At 43.5% G+C, this 19,399-nt stretch overlaps 1 protein-coding gene across 2 annotated transcripts in view; it reads left to right on the forward strand.

The window, feature by feature from the left end:
* The window catches only part of osbpl7 (oxysterol binding protein-like 7), a 74,771-nt gene extending 56,285 nt beyond the window's left edge, over positions 1–18,486 (forward strand). The window contains exons 17-23 of one of the 2 annotated variants that reach the window (XM_048614584.1): positions 1,849–1,912; positions 3,901–3,979; positions 4,369–4,513; positions 6,166–6,310; positions 9,322–9,448; positions 15,981–16,103; positions 17,472–18,486. In XM_048614584.1, coding sequence (XP_048470541.1) covers positions 1,849–1,912; positions 3,901–3,979; positions 4,369–4,513; positions 6,166–6,310; positions 9,322–9,448; positions 15,981–16,103; positions 17,472–17,580 — 792 coding nt within the window. In that variant the 3' untranslated portion in view covers positions 17,581–18,486. Of the gene's footprint in view, positions 1–1,848; positions 1,913–3,900; positions 3,980–4,368; positions 4,514–6,165; positions 6,311–7,735; positions 7,986–9,321; positions 9,449–15,980; positions 16,104–17,471 lie in introns of those variants that run through there. The other variant, XM_048614585.1, reaches the window with a different exon arrangement.
* Positions 18,487–19,399: the final 913 nt, after the last annotated feature.

Consider the following 19,399-nt stretch of genomic DNA (forward strand, 5'->3'; position numbering starts at 1 on the left):
AATATGCATCACCAAAATTTATAATAAATGTGAATATAGGAATTTTTAATGGAGAAATATTGATGTGAAATGTTTTGAAACAACAGGACTTTCACAGATGAAAAGTGTGCAGAAGTGTGACTTTTGATCTATTGTGTCAAAAGATAAAATATTTGGTGTTTCAAAGATGAAGTTTTACTCTGAATTTCAGTCAAACTTTTAATTTTTTTTCATTGTTTTCTTTTAAATAAACTCTAGTTCCTAATGGGTACAGCCACTCAACTTAATTTTCTCCATTAATTTGAAACAAGTTGGTACTAAACTGTTGTTGTCATTAGACACATCATGTCTTTATCATTGTACAGTTGTAGGAGCATGCACTTCATGGGAGCTGTTTAATGTTTTTGGTACTTGGGCTTGTGCAGTAACTACACTTGCTGTGCTTAGAAAACTGTGTTTAATGGCCTTGATGAACATCTTTGGGTTAGTAACAGGAGTTTTGATATAATTTATTCATTTGTTAGATGGCTGGCTAAGCCAGCATTTATTCCCATCTCTGACATTGAGAAGGCTGCCATTTGATGTGGATTCGCTCACAGTGCTACTTGGGAAGTAATACCAATCAGGAGCAGCTACATTTTCTGTTTCCTATGTTTTGAGAATTAGAATCAGCTGCAGTACAGAACATTTACCTGACTTCAGTTGTGACCATGTAGAGCTGTTTCATCCTTTTTTTAAAAAGCAAATCACATTTGCAGTTTGTGCGCATTTGCTGTGTGCAAATTGGCTGCCCTGTTTTCCAATTTCCAACAGTGACAATATTTCAGAGCTACTTCATTGGCTGTAAAGTACTTTCAGATGTTCAGAGATGGTGCACAATGTTTTTTTTGGGCCAGCAGTGGCTCATAATCTGTTGTTGTACAACTTTGAACATGCTCCTTTTTCATCATCAGGCCATGTTATAGTCTGCATATCACCCGAAGCTCCATATAGCTCCTGCAAAGCTCCCAGGTCCCCATCACTTTCTGGTTGGCAAGAAATGCCATTTGTCCACCTGCACATATTGGGCTGTAAATGTTCAGTCTTTACTGACCTTTCTCGATTTGAGTGACAGTTATACTGCATCAAATAGCATGCTCCTCTCTGGGTCAGAGGATTAGATTCCTGAGCAGCATGGGGGGTAATGTTGCGTTGTCAGAAGTGCAGCCTTTCAGGGAAACTATTCTACTGGGGTCACATCTGGTTTGTGAATGTTTAAAACCCATGAGAAAGAACAATATCATTCTCGTTCAAAGGCACGGTATATCAGCATAACCGGTAATGCACTGTGTTGTTAATTGTGGGGAATTGTTACCGCTGAGTAGCCGTGGTGTTTGTATAGCAGTCACTACATTTGAAAAGTTCCTAGTCTCTACAACACTTTGAGACACTTTTAACAATTGTGTTAAGACATGAACAGCAGCTGCTGGAAACCCACTCGGCAGGTTAGGCAGCTCCTGTGGAGTGGAAAACTGACTTCATGTTTGCTCACCTGCTTCAGAAGGTTTTCTCCTTCCAGTCAATACCCAGCTGACTGCTGTGGTTGAGAAGTTACGCTTGGTTTTCAAAGGGGAAATGTCACGCCCTGGTTGAGTCTGAGTGACTGTCACTGTTCAGCACAAACACAGAGTTGCAATCCTGTCCACAATAGAATTGGATGCTCTTTTGCTCTCAAGATATCTATGCTGAGGTGACAGACTGTCATAAAGACTGCCAGCTGAGATTCAGAGATGTGGTTCATTGAGGCAGGGGCATGTGGTGAAGAATTGTGATGTCTGCTGACACCCAGATCATGCTGCCTGTCCCAGTTTATTGTGTTTTTCATTCCAGGTAAGCCACCATCCTCCTGTGTCTGTCTGTCACGCTGAATCAGAAAACTTCCTCTTTTGGCAAGGTTAGTTTCTTTGGCAGTGGGTGGTGAAGGACTTAACTGGGCAGTTACAGAAGTTAAACCTGAAAGTGTCGCAGGGGCAAACAGCAAGTCACTGTTTATGATCAATGAAACTTGCTTACATGTTGCTGGAGAGCTATCTCTGGTGAAATATACAAGTGTATTGCTGGTGCATCTGTGGGGCTCAGAAATAAATGGCCTTGCTGTCTGCTAAAAGCATACATCTGGAGATTCAGAACATTGAAATTGAATATAACTGATCAGGTTATTTCACTTGAGATAGGGGTAGGTTTACTGAGGGGAAAAAGGTGTATTGATCAAAGCTGCAGAATGGCTCTCGTCACTGATGGGAATATTCCCAGGGGTCGTCTCCTCCTGCAGTTTACTTATTCTCAAATCCTCAGAACTATGGAATGACTTATCTCCTGCACTCTTCCATTTTGTCCTGCAGCCTATAGGCTTTTAACAGCCACACATGGCATTGTACTTGAGCGGCCTGGACCTGTTTTTAATTCTGGTAACCTGTGGACTGGTACTTGTCTAAAACCTGTAGATGTGGCACAAACTTGCTCTTCTGTCGCTAGACATGCATAAACCATTAAGACAAGTGCCCCAGAACACTTCAAATATGAAATAGTGAATAATAATTGTGCAGTAGAATGTCTCGGACAGACACACATTATCATTCAATTATCAGGTGATTTATAGCCCTTAGTTTCATTGGCCCTTCAACCTCTACGTTCCTCAATATCATATATATATATAAGAATACAAATTATAAACGAGTCATCACTTGGGTTGTGACTATTGAGGGTTCACTGTTCAATTTAATGTCTACTTCCTGCTCCATCATGTCCAACCCTGACCCAGGAGGTAACAGGTGGTGGACAGTTTTACCTAGTTCAGTTTCGAATTGACTGTATATTTCCTGTTCAAAGGTGCCGCCCATACCCTGTAAGGGAGATGCAGTTATGGCACTGGACTAGTAACCCAGAGCCCTAGATTAATGATCTGGGGTCATGGGTTCAAATCTCACCATGGCCTATGGCAAAATCTGAATACAATCAAAATTTAGAATTAAAAGCAACTGTAATGGCGATCACTGTCGATTTGTTGTAAAAACCCATCTGGTTCACAAGTCTCCTTTTTTGAAAGGAGATTTGCTGTTCTTACCCATCTGGCCTACATGTGACTCCACACCTACAGCCTCCACCCGTAGCCAGCAACGCCCACACCACCTGAATGAATTGTAAAAAGGCCTATTTTCCTGAGTCACCTGCAGTAACCCCTCTGATGAAGCTACAGACTTTTCCTGCAATTACGTTGGATGAGGTGGGGCAACAGTGAGCAGTGGGGACCTGTGCAGTCTCTGTCCTAACTTTATTTCTTTCATGCTACATTTCAACTGGATTAGGGAAAAATTCCCAAACTGTAAGACAAGCAGATTGGTCAGTGATGCCTTATGTGTGTGTTCCAGGTCAGACCAATGGAACAAAGTTACTTGTTAAGCTGAATGATTGAGCAAGACCCTTTTTTTTTTTTTTGTTTTTATTTACTTTTGGCTTAAATCTTTCTCTCTCCCTCTTTCTGCTTTGACCTCTGTTTCTGTTCCATGATCCAACATCTACTTTATCACAATTAGTGTAACACTGATTTTTTGCCCAAGACTGAGCTCATGATTCGGGGCTGACCAAATGAATTACAGTAGTATTATTTGGCCTTCTGTGTTCTGAGTTTCACGATATTTATTGGTGCCAGCGACTCAGTACAGTAATTCCATAGGATACTTCTGGTGCAATTGTAGTGTCACTGCCTCTGAGCCAGGAGGTCTGGGTTCAAGTCCCACCTGCTTCAGATGTGTATAAGAACATCTGTCCGAACGGATTGATTTACAGAATATCTGGTGTAATTCAGTAATCTGAGAAGCTTTGGGTTGTATCTGAAAGTGGTGATGAGTTAAACAAATGATTTTGTTTCCTTTCTGCTTTCAGATGTCAGGTGGAAGAATAAGTTTTGGGGGAAGTCACTGGAGATTGTGCCTGTTGGAATGGTGAATGTCAGCCTGCCAAGGTAAGTAGCTGATTCAGAAGCAGTTTCAGGGTAAGGGAGGACAAACTACTTCCAAAAGCCAAAGGGTCAGTAGTTGGAAGACACAAATTGGCGGTGATTGGAAAATTAACCAGAAACCGGAAAAGAAATGTTTTCGTATGCAGAGAGTGGTTATTATCTGGAATGCATTGCCTAAAGGGATGCATGCAAACAAACAAAAATTAGAAACAGGTGTAGACCACTTGATCCTTTTGATCTTGACCCTCGCTGAATTAAATCATGGTTGGTCTTACTACTCCATATCTCCATTCGCACCACTAACCCTTCATTTCTAGTCCATTTAGGCGTCAAATATAAGTGACACATTTTGTGACTGATTTAACTCCAGTGTGTTCCTGTGATATTCCCAGGTTTGGCGATCACTATCAGTGGAATAAGATCACCTCCTGCATCCACAACATCCTGAGTGGGCAGCGATGGATAGAACACTATGGGGAAGTGACAATCACCAGCATAAAGAACAGTGTCTGTCATTGCAGGTTGACATTTTGTAAGGTGAGTTTGCCCATGAGGTCCTTGTCCATCTGGCATTGGGCAGTTCGGTTGGAGCTATCTGCAAGGTCCACCAATGTAATGTAAATGTCTTTCTTTTCTCCCATTGCTCATAATTTAGTAGCATTTGCTAAAGGGGCAAAATATTGTATCCAGTTCTGGGCACCGCACTTTAGGAAGGATATCAAGGCCTGGGCGAGGTTACAGTGCAGACTTAGTTGAACGATACTAGGGATGTGGGACTTCAGTTGTATCATGAAGCTGAGCTTGATCTCTAAGGAGAGAGAAGGTTAAGAAGAGATTTAATAGAGGTGCTCAGTATCTTGACAGATACTGATAGTGAATCAGGAGATCCAACAGCAGATTTTATGAGAACATAGATTTACGATAATTGACAAATGAACTAGAGGGTAGGATGAGTTTTCTCCCTCAGCAGGTTGTAATTTGCAATGTGCTGTCTGAACATTTTGGGGGCAACAGTGGCAAAGTGGTAACGTCACCGGACTGGTAATCCAGAACCCCAGCTAATGTTCTCCAGGATACGAATTTAAATCATGAAATTTGGTGGAATTAGAATTTGGTTTTCAAAAATGTGGAATAAAAAGCTATTTTCATGTGAGCATGTAACCACTATCAATTGTCATTTGATTCACCCAATGTAGGAGGGAAATCTTCCACCTTTACCCAGTCAGGTCTTCCTGTGATTCCAGAGGCACAGCAATATGGTTGAGTCTTACCTACCCTCTAGGCAATTAAGGAAGGTGCAATAAATGCTGGCCTAGCCAGTGATGCCACATCCTGTGAATGAGTTAAAAAATAAATGTAATGGAAGTCTATTCAATAACGACTTTCAAACAGAAGTTGAATAAATCCTTTAAAGAGGCAAAATTTTCAGGGTTCTGGGCAAAGAACAAGGGACTGAGGCAAGTTGATTTGCTGTTTTCTCAAGCCAACGCAAGAATAATGGACTGAGCTGCCGCGCTCTGCATTGTGTTCTATGGTGGATCTATCTGAACCACTTTTTCCTTTGGAAAAATAAACTGTATGTCTAAACTGGGACAGCTGAATGTCTTGTCATGGTACTGCTGCCAGAATGTGTAATGTTGCTGGGTAGACCTGGGTTGCTAAGGGAGCAGCATTGAAACAGAACTGTGACCTCCAAATGCTACTTACCGTTGTTTAACTCTTGCCCCCTCTCCCTTTGCTTTCCTGTTCATTCCAAACTCTATCCAGAGGGCAAAGATGTAAACTCTGCCAAAGTCTGCTCAGCAATTTGGATTAAACTACTCTGCACAGAAGGCATTGAGTGTGTAGAACGTACTGATTGTGGATTGGTTAGAGTTGATTGGGACTGGAAGATTGAGAAATGGATTCGAACAGTGCGTTTGACAACAGATACAAATGAGGGATAGAAACAGGGCGGTGGGGGAGTGCACGTGGTAGTGTGTCCCTCTGTTTGGATGAAATTCCAATAAACATTTTTATTTACATACATCTGTACAGAATATTGGTGACTACCCTCTAGCACAGTTGTTTCATTCCTCTCTTGCAGCCTCAATAGCATGTTGGATGTCAGTTATTTCATCGCGTATATTATCTCTTAACAGATTCAACCCCATATGCTACACTTTCTCTCTTTTATTTTAATCTTTCAGACCAAATACTGGAATTCGAACGTGAATGAGGTTCAGGGCTGTGTGATGGATCAGAGTGGAAGGGTCATCCATCAACTGTTTGGCAAATGGCATGAGGGGTTTTACTGTGGTGGGCCACAGTCAGCGAAATGCATTTGGAAACCACGTAAGAAATGTTACATTGCCTCCTCCCTTGGGCTGTTTCATATCTAGCATTGTATGCAACTCATTCTCCGCGAATGGTCCTGATGAGTGATTGCTAATGAAAGAAAGTACGTCTTGCATTTATATAGCACCTGACACAATCTCAGAAGGTTTCTCAGTTCCTCACAGCCATTGCTGAAATGTAGAAGTTCAGTCACTTTTGTTGTAGGGAAAACGCAGCAGCTAATTTGCTCACAGCAAATTTCTACAAACGTTGACATGGTAATGACCCGGTATGCTGTTTTAGGTGTTAGTTGAGCCAAAACTATGGCCAGACCATGAGAGAGAAATCCCCTGCTTTACTTGGTGCCATGACATTGTTTGCACCTTCCAGGGCTGACAGGGATTTGATTTAAGTCGGCCAACTTTTTTGTTCAGATCTTTAAAAGTGGGTCTTTGAAGAGGGTTAACAAAGCAGAAGGTTACATACTGAATGGTAGGACTGAAGGTCGGCGGTACCTTGTGTGTACTCATGATCCCTGAAAGCAACGAGGCTGGAAGAAGAGGTGGTTAAGAAGGCATTTGGGATACTTGCCTTTATTAACCAAGAAACAGTAAGGAAGTTATTTGGCTGGTTTGTGATGCAGAGTGATACTAACAATGTGGGTTCAATTCCTGCACCAGCTGAGGATACCATGAAGGACTCTCCTTCTCAACCTCTCCCCGCACCTGAGGTGTGCTGGCCCTCAAGTTAAACCACCACCAGTTGTGCCTCTCAGAGAGGAGTCCTATGGCCCAGTCAGACAATGACGAAATAAAATGCTGGTTAGGCCACGACTGACCTGCAGTTCTGGTCACCACATTATAGGAAGAATGTGTTTGCACTAGAGAGGAGATTTACCAGGATGCTGCCTGGGCTGCAGTGTCTGAGCCACGAGGAATGATTGGATAGGCTGGGATTGTTTTCCTTGGAACAGCAAAGATTGGGAGGGGACTTGCTAGAGGTAGAGAAGATTATGACGAGCAAAGATAAGGTGAATAAGAGGCAGTTTTTCCGTTAGTAGAGGGGTCAACAACCCGGGGGTGTAGATTTAAGGTAAAGGTAGGGGCTAAGATGGGTGTTGAGGAGAAATGTTCTCGCCCATTGTGTGGTGTGAATCTTGAACTGTCTGCCTGGGAGGGTGGTTGGTCAGAAACTCGTTTAAGCAGTGTTTAGATTACTCCCCTGTTGTGCTATCCATGCCAAAGCTATGGGCCCAGAGCTGGAAAAGGAATTGGTCAGGTCTTTGACTGGTAAGAGTATGATGGGCTGAGTGGCCTCCTGTACTGTAAACATCTGAGAGTCTGTAAACGTTCAGCAAAACAAGAAGGTTTTGAACCGCATCTTAAAAGGACAGAAGAGGAGAGCTTGAGGACTGAGATGTTTAAAGAATGTAATCTTTCATAGAATGCAGATGTTGTTGGCAAGGCGAGCATATGTTACCCTATTCGCCCTTGAATGATGTGGCTTTCTGGTCCATTTAGGCCAGACAAGGTAAGAATGACAGATTTCCTTCCCTTTTACAAACCCAAGCTAGTTTTCAATAACGAATTTTAAAAACGTTTATAAGAGTCATAAAGTTATATAGCACAGAAACAGACTCTTTGGTCCAACTCGTTCTGCACCAGTCAGATACTCTAAACTGACCTAGTCCTATTTGCCAGCATTTGGCCCATATCCCTCTAAACCCTTCATATTCATGTACCCATCCAGATGCCTTTTAAATGTTGTAATTGTATTATCCTTCATCATCACTTCTGGCAGTTCATTCCATATGCGCGTTGCCTCTCTGGTCCCTTTTTAATTCTTTCCCCTCTTACCTTAAACCTATGCCCTCTAGTTTTGGACTTCCCTACCCTGGGAAAAAGACCTTGGCTAGTCACTTTATCCATGCTCCTCATGATTTTAAAACCTCTACATGTCACCCCTCAGCCGCCAGCGCCCCAGCCTTTTCAGCCTCTTCCCTATAGCTGAAACCCTCCAATCCCAGCAATATCCTTGTATTATCTTTTCTGAGCTCTTCAAACTTTAACAATATCTTTCCTATATCAGGACAACCAGAGTTGTATGCAGTACCAATGTTCTGTACAGCGCAACATGGCCTCCCAACTCCTATACTCAATGCACTGACCAATGGAGGCAAGCATACCAAATGCCTCCTTCACCACTCTGTCTACCTGCAACTCCACTTTCAAGGCATTAATGCTCCTGTACCCAAGGTCTCTTTGTTCAGCAATACTCCCCAGGGCCCTACCATTAACTGTATAAGTCCTCCCTTGATTTGCCTTTCCAAAATGCAACACCTCACATTTATCTAAATTAAACCCCGTCTGCCACTCCTTGGCCTGTTGGCCCATCTGAACAAGGTCCTGTTGTACACTGAGATAATCTTCTTTGCTGTCCACTACACCTCCAATTTTAGTGTCATCTGCAAACTTACTTCCTTTATTCACATCCAACTCATTTATATAAACGATGAAAAACAGTGGACCTTGCACACACTGATGGTCACAGGTCTCCAGTCTTCTACCCTCTACCACCATCTTCAATTCCACCAGCTGTGTCCCCAGAGTAGTTTTTGATTATCAGTTCAAAGTCCTGACCACTATGCCGCCGCCACCACCTTTACTGAAGATGCAACCAACAGCAGTGAAATGATGGAATAAAACAGCCTTGACCAATTCTGGATGTTACGTCTGTTAAACATTGAACTGTCTTTTCTTCATTGCGGGTGATTCTGTTATGCTGTTTATTTCCATCGTTTTCGTATTTTGAGTCAAACATTGTGCCTTGCTTGGGATTTAAAAAATATATATAAATTCCATCAGATTTTTTAGATTGACGGAGCTTTAGGTTGTGTCAGTGCAGTTGTGATTTTTACAACATAGTTGTTTCGTTACTTTTCAATAGTTTGATCACAAGCAGCATGCAGCATTGTACCCTGACCATATTTCTAAAGGAAATTTCTGGGTTTGTTTTTCTCCATCTTTCAGATGCTATACCTAAAGATCACGAAAGTTATTATGGTTTCACCACATTTGCACGAGAACTTAATGAATTGACTCCTGACCTTAAGCGCGTCCTGCCCTTGACTGACACACGCCTGCGGCCTGACCAGAGGTAGGGTTGCTTTGAATAAACCCATCATCAGTGCTGGAACGAATACAGTCATTGCTAAAAGGGAGGCGAAGGCCTAGTGGTATTATTGCTGGATTGATATTCCAGAGACCTCGGTTCGAATCCTGCCACAGCAGATGGTGGAATTTGAATTCAGTAAAAATCTTTGGGGGGGTGGAATAAAAGTGCAGTGATGACCATGAAGCCTGTTGTCAATAGTTGGAAAAATCCATCTGGGTCCCTAATGTCCTTTTAGGGAAGGAAACTGCCATCCTTACCTGGTCTGGCCTACATGTGACTCCAGATCCAAAGCAATGTGGTTGACTCTTAACTGCCCTCTGGGCAATTAGGGATGGGCAATAAATGCTGCCTAGCCAGCGACGCCCTCATCCTGAGAACGAATAATAAAAAAAAATTGTCATATAAACTTCAAATCCATTGATATCTTAGTTGGTCATAAAATGTTCAACTGAGTAATATTGTGACTCTCCAAAGATAATTAAAATTTAATCTTAGATACTTCTGCCTGACTCTGTTGAGACACAGACACAAAATTAGTTTGCACGTGTTATTTCCTGTTTCAGTGGGTGAAACAAAAAATGTGCACAAAATGGGAGTGCTCGTGCCTCAGTAATTTCACATGCTGACATCACACAGCGTGGTTTCTGGGCCCCACTAAATATGTTCCAAGTTGCAGGTCGATTTGGGGGCCAGTGGTTTACATCCTTTATAGCCAGCCCATCTGTAAAAGTACAAATACCACTAGACCCTAACATGAGTTCTCATGCTTCTGCTCCTGTGTAGCAGACTCGCTAAGAGCGTCTATCTGAAAGATCTGCCTCTGCAAAACAAAATAACAAATTTTCATCTCTGTTGCGTTGTGCGTTGCTGGGTATATTCTTCTTCTCTCCACTTGTTTATCTTGTCCATGATTGCAGATTTTCTTTGTGTGAGATAGTCCCTTGGAATGAGGATGATACTTGCTCGTGGTGAGAACCTGCCCATTGATTCTTTAATATGGGGAGGCTATAATGTTGCAGCCATCAGCTGTTTCTGGCTGACCTGGAAACTCACCCACCCTTACTGTTGGCAGTTAAATGTAAGAGGTGGGAAGTGTCAAGATCTCTGTTGTGTTATTGTAAGGCCAGTTTTATTTAACTCTTCCTGGTGATTTTTGTCCATCTGCTTGCCTGCTATAAATAAATGATTGCATTGCTGCCTTCTCACCAAAAATAACTGGTGTTATTTTTATCAGTTGTTTCATTAATTTTACAGTCACTTGACAATTGGCTGTGTTTCTTTGCTGTAGTATTTTGATTCACTGATTTTTAACTTTTGAAAGACTCTTCCTTGCACTTTGGCAACAGATGGAAACTTCAACACCACATTTTCAATCGAGCTCACTGAATTTGGGTTTCCAAACTCTCCACTGAATCCTAGAATTTGTTTGTTGATTCATTGTCATGCTGACTGAGCCACCATTTATTCCTCATTCCCAGTTGTCCTTGAGGTAATGGGCTGCCGTCTTGAACAGTCAAAGTCTATAGGGTGTAGTTAAACTATCAATGTCATTAGGTGGCAGTATTCCCATGTATGTGCTACCCTTATTCTTCTGATGGAAGTGGGTCATAGGTTCGAAAGGTGCTGTCTAAGGAGCCTTGGAGAACTTCTGCAATGTGTCTTATGGATGGTACACATTGCTGCGACTGTGAGTTGCTGGTGGAGAGAGTGAATGTTTGTGGATGTGTTGCCACTCAAGCAGGCTGCTTTTCGTTGGATGATATTAAGCTTGTTGAGTATTGTTGGAGTTGCACTCATCCAGGCAAAAGGAGAGAATACTGAACCATTGCTGGCTTATGCCTTGCAAGTTGTAGATAGGCTTTGGCGTTGGGAGGTGAGTTACTCAAGCCTCTAACCTGCTCTTATAGAAACATAGAAAATACGTTCAGGAGTAGGCCATTTGGCCCTTCAAGCCTGCACCACCATTCAATATGGTCATGACTGATGCAATTTCAGTCTCCCACTCCTGCTTTCTCCCCATACCCCTTGATCCCTTTAGCTGCAAGGGCCATGTCCAGCTCCTTCTTGAATATATCTAACAAACTGTCCCCAGCAGCTTCCTGTGGGAGAGAATTCCACAGGTTCACAACTCTGAGTGAAGAAGTTCTTCCTCATCTCAGTCCTGAATGGCTTATTCCTTATTCTTAGACTGTGACGCCTACTTCTGAACTTCCCCCAATATTGGGAACATTCTGCATCTAGTGTGTTCATTCCCGTCAGATTCTATGTTTCTATGAGATTCCCCCCACCCGCCTCATTCTTCTGATTTCCAGTGAATACAAGCCCAGTCGATTCAGTCTTTTCTCACATGTCAGTGCTGCCATTCCTGGGAATCAGTCTGATGAACCTTTGCTGGACTCCCTCAATAGCAAGAATGTCCTTCCTCAGACTCTGAGACCAAAACTACACACAATGCTGAAGCTGTGGCCTCACCAAGGCCCTGTATAACTGCAGCAAGACATCCTTACTCCAATACTCAAACCCTCTCGCTGTGAAGGCCAGCACGCCATTGACTTTCCTCACTGCCTGCTGCACCTGCATGCCCCAACCTTCAGTGACTGTTCCACTATGATATTCAGGTCTTGTTGCACCTCACCTTTTCCTAAACTGCCCCCATTCAGATAATAAGCTGCCTTCCTGTTTTTGTGATCAAAGTGGATGATCTCACATTTATCCATGTTATATTGCATTTCCCAAGTACTTGCCCACTCAGCCAGTCTGTCCAAGTCGCCCTGCAGCCTCTTACCATCCTCCTCACAGCACACACTGCCGCCCGGCTTAGTGTCATCTGCAGATTTGGAGATATGGCATTCAATTCCTTCGTCCAAATTGTTAATGTATATTGTGAACAGCTGGGGTCCCAGCACTGAACCCTGTGGTACCCCACCTGCCACTCTGAAAGTCCAGGTACACAACATCTTCTGATTCACCCTTGCCCAATTTTACTGGTTGCAACCTCAAAGTTCCAGCAGATTTGCCAAGCATGATTTCCCTTTAGTGAATCCTTGCTAACTGGGACCAATTCTGTCACCGCTTTCCAAATGCTCAGTTATTACATCCTTAATAATTGACTCCAGCATTTTCCCCACCACTAATGTCAGGCTAACTGACCTATAATTCCCCATTTTATCTCTCCCTCCTTTTTTAAAGACTGGGGTTAGATTAGCTACTCTCCAGACCATTGGAACTCTTCCAAAGTCCACAGAATGCAGGAACTTATTCTTGTATTACTGCTGTAGTTCAGTTTGTGGTCAATGGTGACCCCCAGCAGGTTGACAGTGGGGGATTTAGACGTGGTAGTGCCATTCGTTGTCAAGGTTAGATTCTCTCATAGATTCTCTATGGTCATTGCCTGGCATTTGTGTGGTGCGAATGTTACTTGCCACTTGTCAGTCCAAGCCTGGATATTGTCCAGATCTTACTGTGTTTTGGCATGGACTACTTCGGAGTCGAAAGAGTCTTAAATTATGCTGAACATTGTGCAATCATTAGGCAGCATCCCCAGCCCTGTACTTATGAGGAAGAGCCGGTCATTGATGAAGCAGCTGAAGGAGGTTAGGCCAAGATCACTACCCTGAAGGACTAAGACCTTTCTGGCACAATGGCAGTATCCCTACATCTGAGCCAGGAGGCCTGGGTTCAAGTCCCACTTGATCCAAAGGTGTAATAACATCTCTGAACAGGTTGGTTAGAAAATATCTACCCTAGGGAACCATTGCAGAGATGTCCTGGACCTGAGGTGACTGACCTCCAACCACCACAACCATCTTCTTATATGCCAGATATGTCTGCAACCCAGTGGAGAGTTTGGCCCCTGATACCCATTGATTCCAGTTTTCTTAGGGCACCTTGATGTCACACTCGGTTGAATGTGGCCTTGATGTCAAGGGCTGTCACTCTCACCTCACCTCTGGAATTCAACTCTTTTTTTGTCCATGTTTGAACCAAGGCTATAATGAAGTCAGGATCTGAGTGGCCCTGGCGGAACCCAAACTGGGCGTCACTGAGCAGGTTATTACTGAACGGGTGTTGCTTGAGAACACTGTTGATGACACCTTCCATCAATTTGGACATCCGTGAGGCACTGTTGGCCCTCAACAGCGGTAGAATTGTACTCCAGCACTATCTGTAACCTCATGGCCTGGCATATACCTCACTCAACCATTACAGTTAAGCCAGGGGATCACGTTGGAGTGTAAACTGATGGGACGGTAATTAGTCGGGTTGGATTTGTTCTGCTTTTTATGGACAGGGCATACCTGGACAATTTTCTATATTGTCAGGTAGATGCCAGTGTTGCACTGGAACAGCTTGGCTAAGGGAGCAGCAAGTTCTGGAGCACAATTCTTCAGTAGTATTGCTGGAACGTTGTCAGGGCCCATAAGCCTTTGCAGTGTCCAGTGCCTCCAACCTAGAGCAAATGGAATTGGCTGAAGACTGACAACTGTGAGGCTGGGGACCACTGGAGGAGGCGGAGATTGACCATCCACTTGCTACTTTTGGCTGATGGTTACTGCAGATGCTTCAGCCTTATCTTCTGCACTGATGATGTGGATATTTGTGGAACCTCCTTCTCCAGTGAGTTGTTTAATTGTCTACCATCATTCGTAACTGGATGTGGCAGGACTGCAGAGCTTGGATTTGATCTGTTAGTTCTGGGATTGCTTAGCTCTGTCTATCACTTACTGCTTATATGTGTTTGGTAGCTTCACCAGGTTGACACCTCATTTTCAGGTATACCTGGTGCTGGTCCTGGTCCTGGCATACCCTCCTGCACACTGAACTAGGGTTGATCCCCTGGCTTAATTGTGATGGTTGAGTGAGGTATATGCCAGGCCATGAGGTTACAGATGGTGCTGGAGTACAATTCTACCGCTGTCGAGACCCCACAGTGCCTCACGGATGTCCAGTCTTGAGTTGTTAGATCTGTTTGAAGTCTGTCCCATTTTGCACGGTGATAGTATACCACACAGCATGATGAAAGGTATTCTCAATGTGATGGCAACTCTTAGCAATACAGCTGTTGGCAGATTAGTAAGAATGAGGTCAAGTATGTTTTTCCCACTTGTTGGTTCCCTCCCCACCAGCCGCAGACCCAGTCTAGCAGCTATGTCCTTTCGAACCTGACTAGTTCAATCAGTAGCACTGCTACCGAGCCACACTTGATGATGAACATTGAAATCCCTCGCCCAGAGTACATTTTGTGCTCTTGTCACAGTCTTTGCTTGGTAATCAGCAGGAAGTTTCCTTGCCCATGCTTAACCTGAAGGCATGAGACTTCAGGATGTCTAGAGTCAATGTTGAAGACTCTCAGAACAACTCCCTCCCAACAGTATCCCACTGTGCTGTCACCTCTGCTGGCAGGACAGGACATATCCAGGGATGGTCATGGTGGTGTCTGGGACATTGTCTGTAAGGTCTGATTCCGTGAGTGTGACCATGTCAGGCTGTTGCTTGACTAGTCTGTGAGATAGAACTCCCAATTTTGGCACTAGCCCCTAGATGTTAGTGAGGACGATATTACAAGGTCAACAGGGCTGTTTTGCCATTGTCTTCTCCGCTGCCTAGTTCAATGGGTTTCATTTTTGTTGAGACTTCCTAGCTTGCTTGAGTGTTTCAGAGGGTGGTTGAGAGTCAACCACATTGCTGTGGATATGGAGTACCAAACTAGGTAAGGATGACAGTTTCCTTTCCTGAAAGATAGTAGTGAGCCAGATCGTTGTTTTTTTTTTTCCTTCTTCCCCTTTTCTTCCCTTCACCCCCCCAACAATAGACAATAGTTTCATGGGAGGTGCTTAATTTCAGCCATGGTGGGATTCGAACCCAGATCCCCAGAACGTTAGCTGAGTTTCTAAATTAGTAGTCTAACAATAATACCACTAGGCCATCGCCTCCCTGATTTGACTCCAGTTTCTCTAGGAATGATGGAGTATAGAATGTGGCCATTTGGCCCATCATTTCAATGTAAAGACCAACTTCCCTGCTACTTCTCTAGGGCTTTATGAATATTTCCACGAGGAATTTACTCTTTTTTTTTGAAAGTTACTCCAGTAATCTGATTCCACCACCTTTTGTAGGCAGTGCACTCCTAATCATTGTAAGGAATATTGTTCTCCTCCCCTCTTCCCTGACCTTTCTTTTGCCGATTACCTTAAATATCTATGCCCCCAGTTCATCATATGATTGTTGCTGAAAAGAAAGACATTACTGGATCTTTTTATCTTGTACGCATTAGGACAAATATAAGAATGCCAAATTTTCAAATGATGACAACAATTTATACAAAAGAGAAAAGGGAACCAATTGGTTGGCAAGGTGACTCCACTCATTGTTTGTTTTTCTTATTGATGAGCACAAGACAATGCAGCTTCAGTATCATTTCTCTCTTGTGAATGAAATTCTATAATATATTATCCAGCGACTCTTTGTTACCATCTGGAAATACTTTCTGAATGTCATATCTTAATTTCCGCAGGTACCTGGAGGAGGGGAATACTGAGGCAGCAGAAGTTCACAAGCAAAGAATTGAGCAACTCCAGAGAGACAGGAGGAGGATCATGGAGGAGAACAACATGACGTACTTGTCACGCTTCTTTACGTAAGTTGGGAGGAGTTATGGGGGTCAGTCTTTGCAGAGGGTGTGCAACTTCACAAACTGTTGATGCTGCACCAAGACATGAGCACTGGAGCAGAAGGTCTTGGAAACTGGGACTGCAGAAGGGAGTCAGTCCATCAATGTCAGCGTGTGTTTAATTTTGCAATGGAGAATTTGTTTCTTGTTTGAGTGAGGTTTCCAGGATTTTTAAACCAAGACAAAAGTGTGGGTTTTACAGCTGTTTCCCTTGGTTACCTCCCACAGTTTGCAATACATTTTCAGGAAGAGTCTGACAAGTATTAACATTGAATTGCTCCCTCTGCACTCTGTCCTGACCCATTCCGCGTCTCCCTCCGTCCTCTCTCCTTTTATCTACTCACCTGAGAGAGCAGGTGAGAGGGCCTCTGTTTCATACAACCAATGAGGTAACCCCTCTGTACTGCACTGTGTGGGTGAGCCTTGGTTTTGATGCTCATGGCCCTGGATTGCACGTGGGTGGCATTCCTGCCTCTAAACCAGAAAGTCTGGGTTCAATTCCCACTCCAGGACTCCGTGACCAAGGTGGGTGCAAAGTTGACAGTCAACTTGTATATCCTACCAACCGAGACAATGGGGCAGCATGGTAATGCAGTGGTTAGCACTGCTGCCTCACAGCACCAGGGAGCTGGGGTCAATTCCAGCCTTGGGTGACTATTTGTCTGTGTGGAATTTGCACTTACTCCCTGCGTGGGTTTCCTCCAGGTGCTCCGGTTTCCTCCTACCGTCTAAAGTTGTGCAGATTAGGGTGGGTTGGCCATGCTAAATTGCCCATAGTATCTAGTAGGTTGATTAGCCATTTGTAAATGCAGGGTTACGGGAGAAAGTGGAGTGTAGGTCTGGGTGGTATGTTCTTCCGAGGGTCAGTGCAGACTCAATGGGCTGAATGGCCTCTGTCTGCACTGTAGGAACCCCATCATTTGTTGATTATAAATTATGGGGAGTGGGAGAGATTCCTGGCCAACCATGTGATGGGAAGAAAGTTGGAGGTGCTAACATCTGTGTTCAAAGCTCCAGATTGCACCATGCAGGTCAGAGGTCATTGTTGTCACAAGAACTGGAACTCCCTTAGGTGTTCAGTTAACTGGGCAGCCTGTGTGGATCAGGGATCGTCTGAAAAGAATGGGGTTTTGATATGGGGCAAATTGCCTCCTCAATCCCCCACCTCCCATCATGGGGGCTGCAGCATTGTTGAACCTGCCTCTGTTCAGGCTTGAACCCATTGCCTTCTGACTCCGAGGCACACATGCTACCACATGAACCACGTCAGACAGCTTGCACGTTGTTGGGGTGCCAAGATGATCCTAAAGAAACGGTGCTATGTCTCCCTTCCAGAAAAACAGTTGATAGCAGTGGCAAAGAATCCTGGGTGAGCAACGGAACCTACTGGGAGCTGAGGAAAGATCCTGGATTCTCGAAGCTGGACAATCCGGTGCTGTGGTGAGAATGTGGCTACAAGCTGTACATCTGAGGCTTCTGCGCCTCTTTGTGCTTCTGCCCCAGAACCTGCTTCTCTGAAATACCTCTCAGTAGGTGCCTTAAGTTTTGTATGAAGAGAGCACAGTTGAGCAGGACACACTGTCTGAGGCAAAGAACAGTGTGCCAGGTGCGGAAAATGTCCTCTTCCCACTCTATAGCAAAGCAAGTGGAGTAGGTGTATCTCCTCCAGTTATCCCAAACAGTGCATTATTTAGAGAAACAATGCAAGTTTGCTTGCAATTGCTACGCAACACCTGTCTCAGTTGTGTCCTGTACACATCTGTCCTTGTCTGAACACCAATGACATCTTTTTCTTTGAAAGCTCCACATTTCATATTCCATGTAAAGTAATCTGATGTTATACCAATTCTTCTTTTTATGACTGATATTAGTTTCTAAGAAAAGCACAAACTTTTTTTGGAAGAGAGAACTTCATATTTATTGCTGTTCTTGGAAGAGAAATTTTCACTTTGCAATTAATGCCACTGCTTTGGAAGATCTGATTGGTTTACTCACTGCCTTTCAGAAGATCTTTACTTGGAGACAGCACTCCCCCATTTTTTTTCATTGGGTTGAAGTCTAGTCTGGAATGTGGAAACAGCTTTTGATCTCACAAGAGGAGCTTTTACAGTCTCCCCACTCTCTTAAAGCTGACAATACACTTGAACATTTGGGCAGTGAACCTGCTTCCTCTTCCAACTCATCCGCCATCTCTGTAGACAGGCAAACTTCAAATGGTGCACAATACAACTTTCAAAGTGAGCCTTCAGCTGTTCAGTATTGTAGTACTGTTTTAAAAGATCACTTTTTGTTTCTGTCAGAAGAGGTTGCACTTTTATGTGAATGAAGGAAGACATTGGAAAATGTCAAAGTGAGTGTTGTGTCTTGCCCTTCTATATATATGCAATCCAAGGCACTAGTTTTCTCTTATAAAAAGGGGACTTATTAAAGGTAATTATGTGTGCTTTATTAATGATTATTTTCAATTTTTCAAAATACTTGAACAGAAAATGTTATTTGAAATTCCTTTAAAAGGTTGGGAAAGCACTGAGATGGGATAACGCTTTTTAGAAGGCTCCCAATCTTTCTCACTCATTTTCTTTTTTTTTAACTCAATCATTCCACCAACAATTTACATTAGCCATGTTTTTACGTAGAGAGGTGTCTCAGAGCACACTTAGGGGCAGTGCTTAATCTGGGGATACTGCGCAAAAGGGAAGAATTGGAAGGCAGTGAAAACGCAAAAGGATGGGAATTATAGATACAGTTCTTTTGCCTGATAAACCATGATGGCTCCAGAGGGCACCAGCATTTGATATTGATGCTGTAGAGATTGAGCAGCAAGGCTTAGGTTACTGTCCTGACTAGATTCGATTTCTAGGCTAACCTTAGGCATGTGTTCAACACAGTTGGACATCTTGTGATGCACTAATGTGGCATACAGAAAAGTTACAAAAATAGTCTCTCATCAGTCCACAATATCCTGCCAGCACTGCAGAGCCACGTTCAAGGATGGTGTCAAAGCAAAGAGTGAGGGTAAAAGGAATATAATTAAAATAAAGTATGCCTGAAGGATGCTTCAGCTATGGTGAATTTCTCAGCTAGCCCTGTGCAATTGTTGGCACGAGTTTCATCCTCTGCTTGTTTTTGCCCAGCTTTCATAGCACCAACTTGGTTGGTGGCAGGGTGGCAATCCTAAGAAGTTTAATTGCTGAGTTGTATAGATGAGTGGGGCTCAGGGCACCCTGCAGTTTTTGGAATCAATGGTAACTCCACAGCCATGA

This window comes from Rhincodon typus, chromosome 30 (assembly GCF_021869965.1).
Source record: "Rhincodon typus isolate 14 chromosome 30, sRhiTyp1.1, whole genome shotgun sequence".
In the NCBI taxonomy this organism is placed as follows: Eukaryota; Metazoa; Chordata; class Chondrichthyes; order Orectolobiformes; family Rhincodontidae; genus Rhincodon; species Rhincodon typus.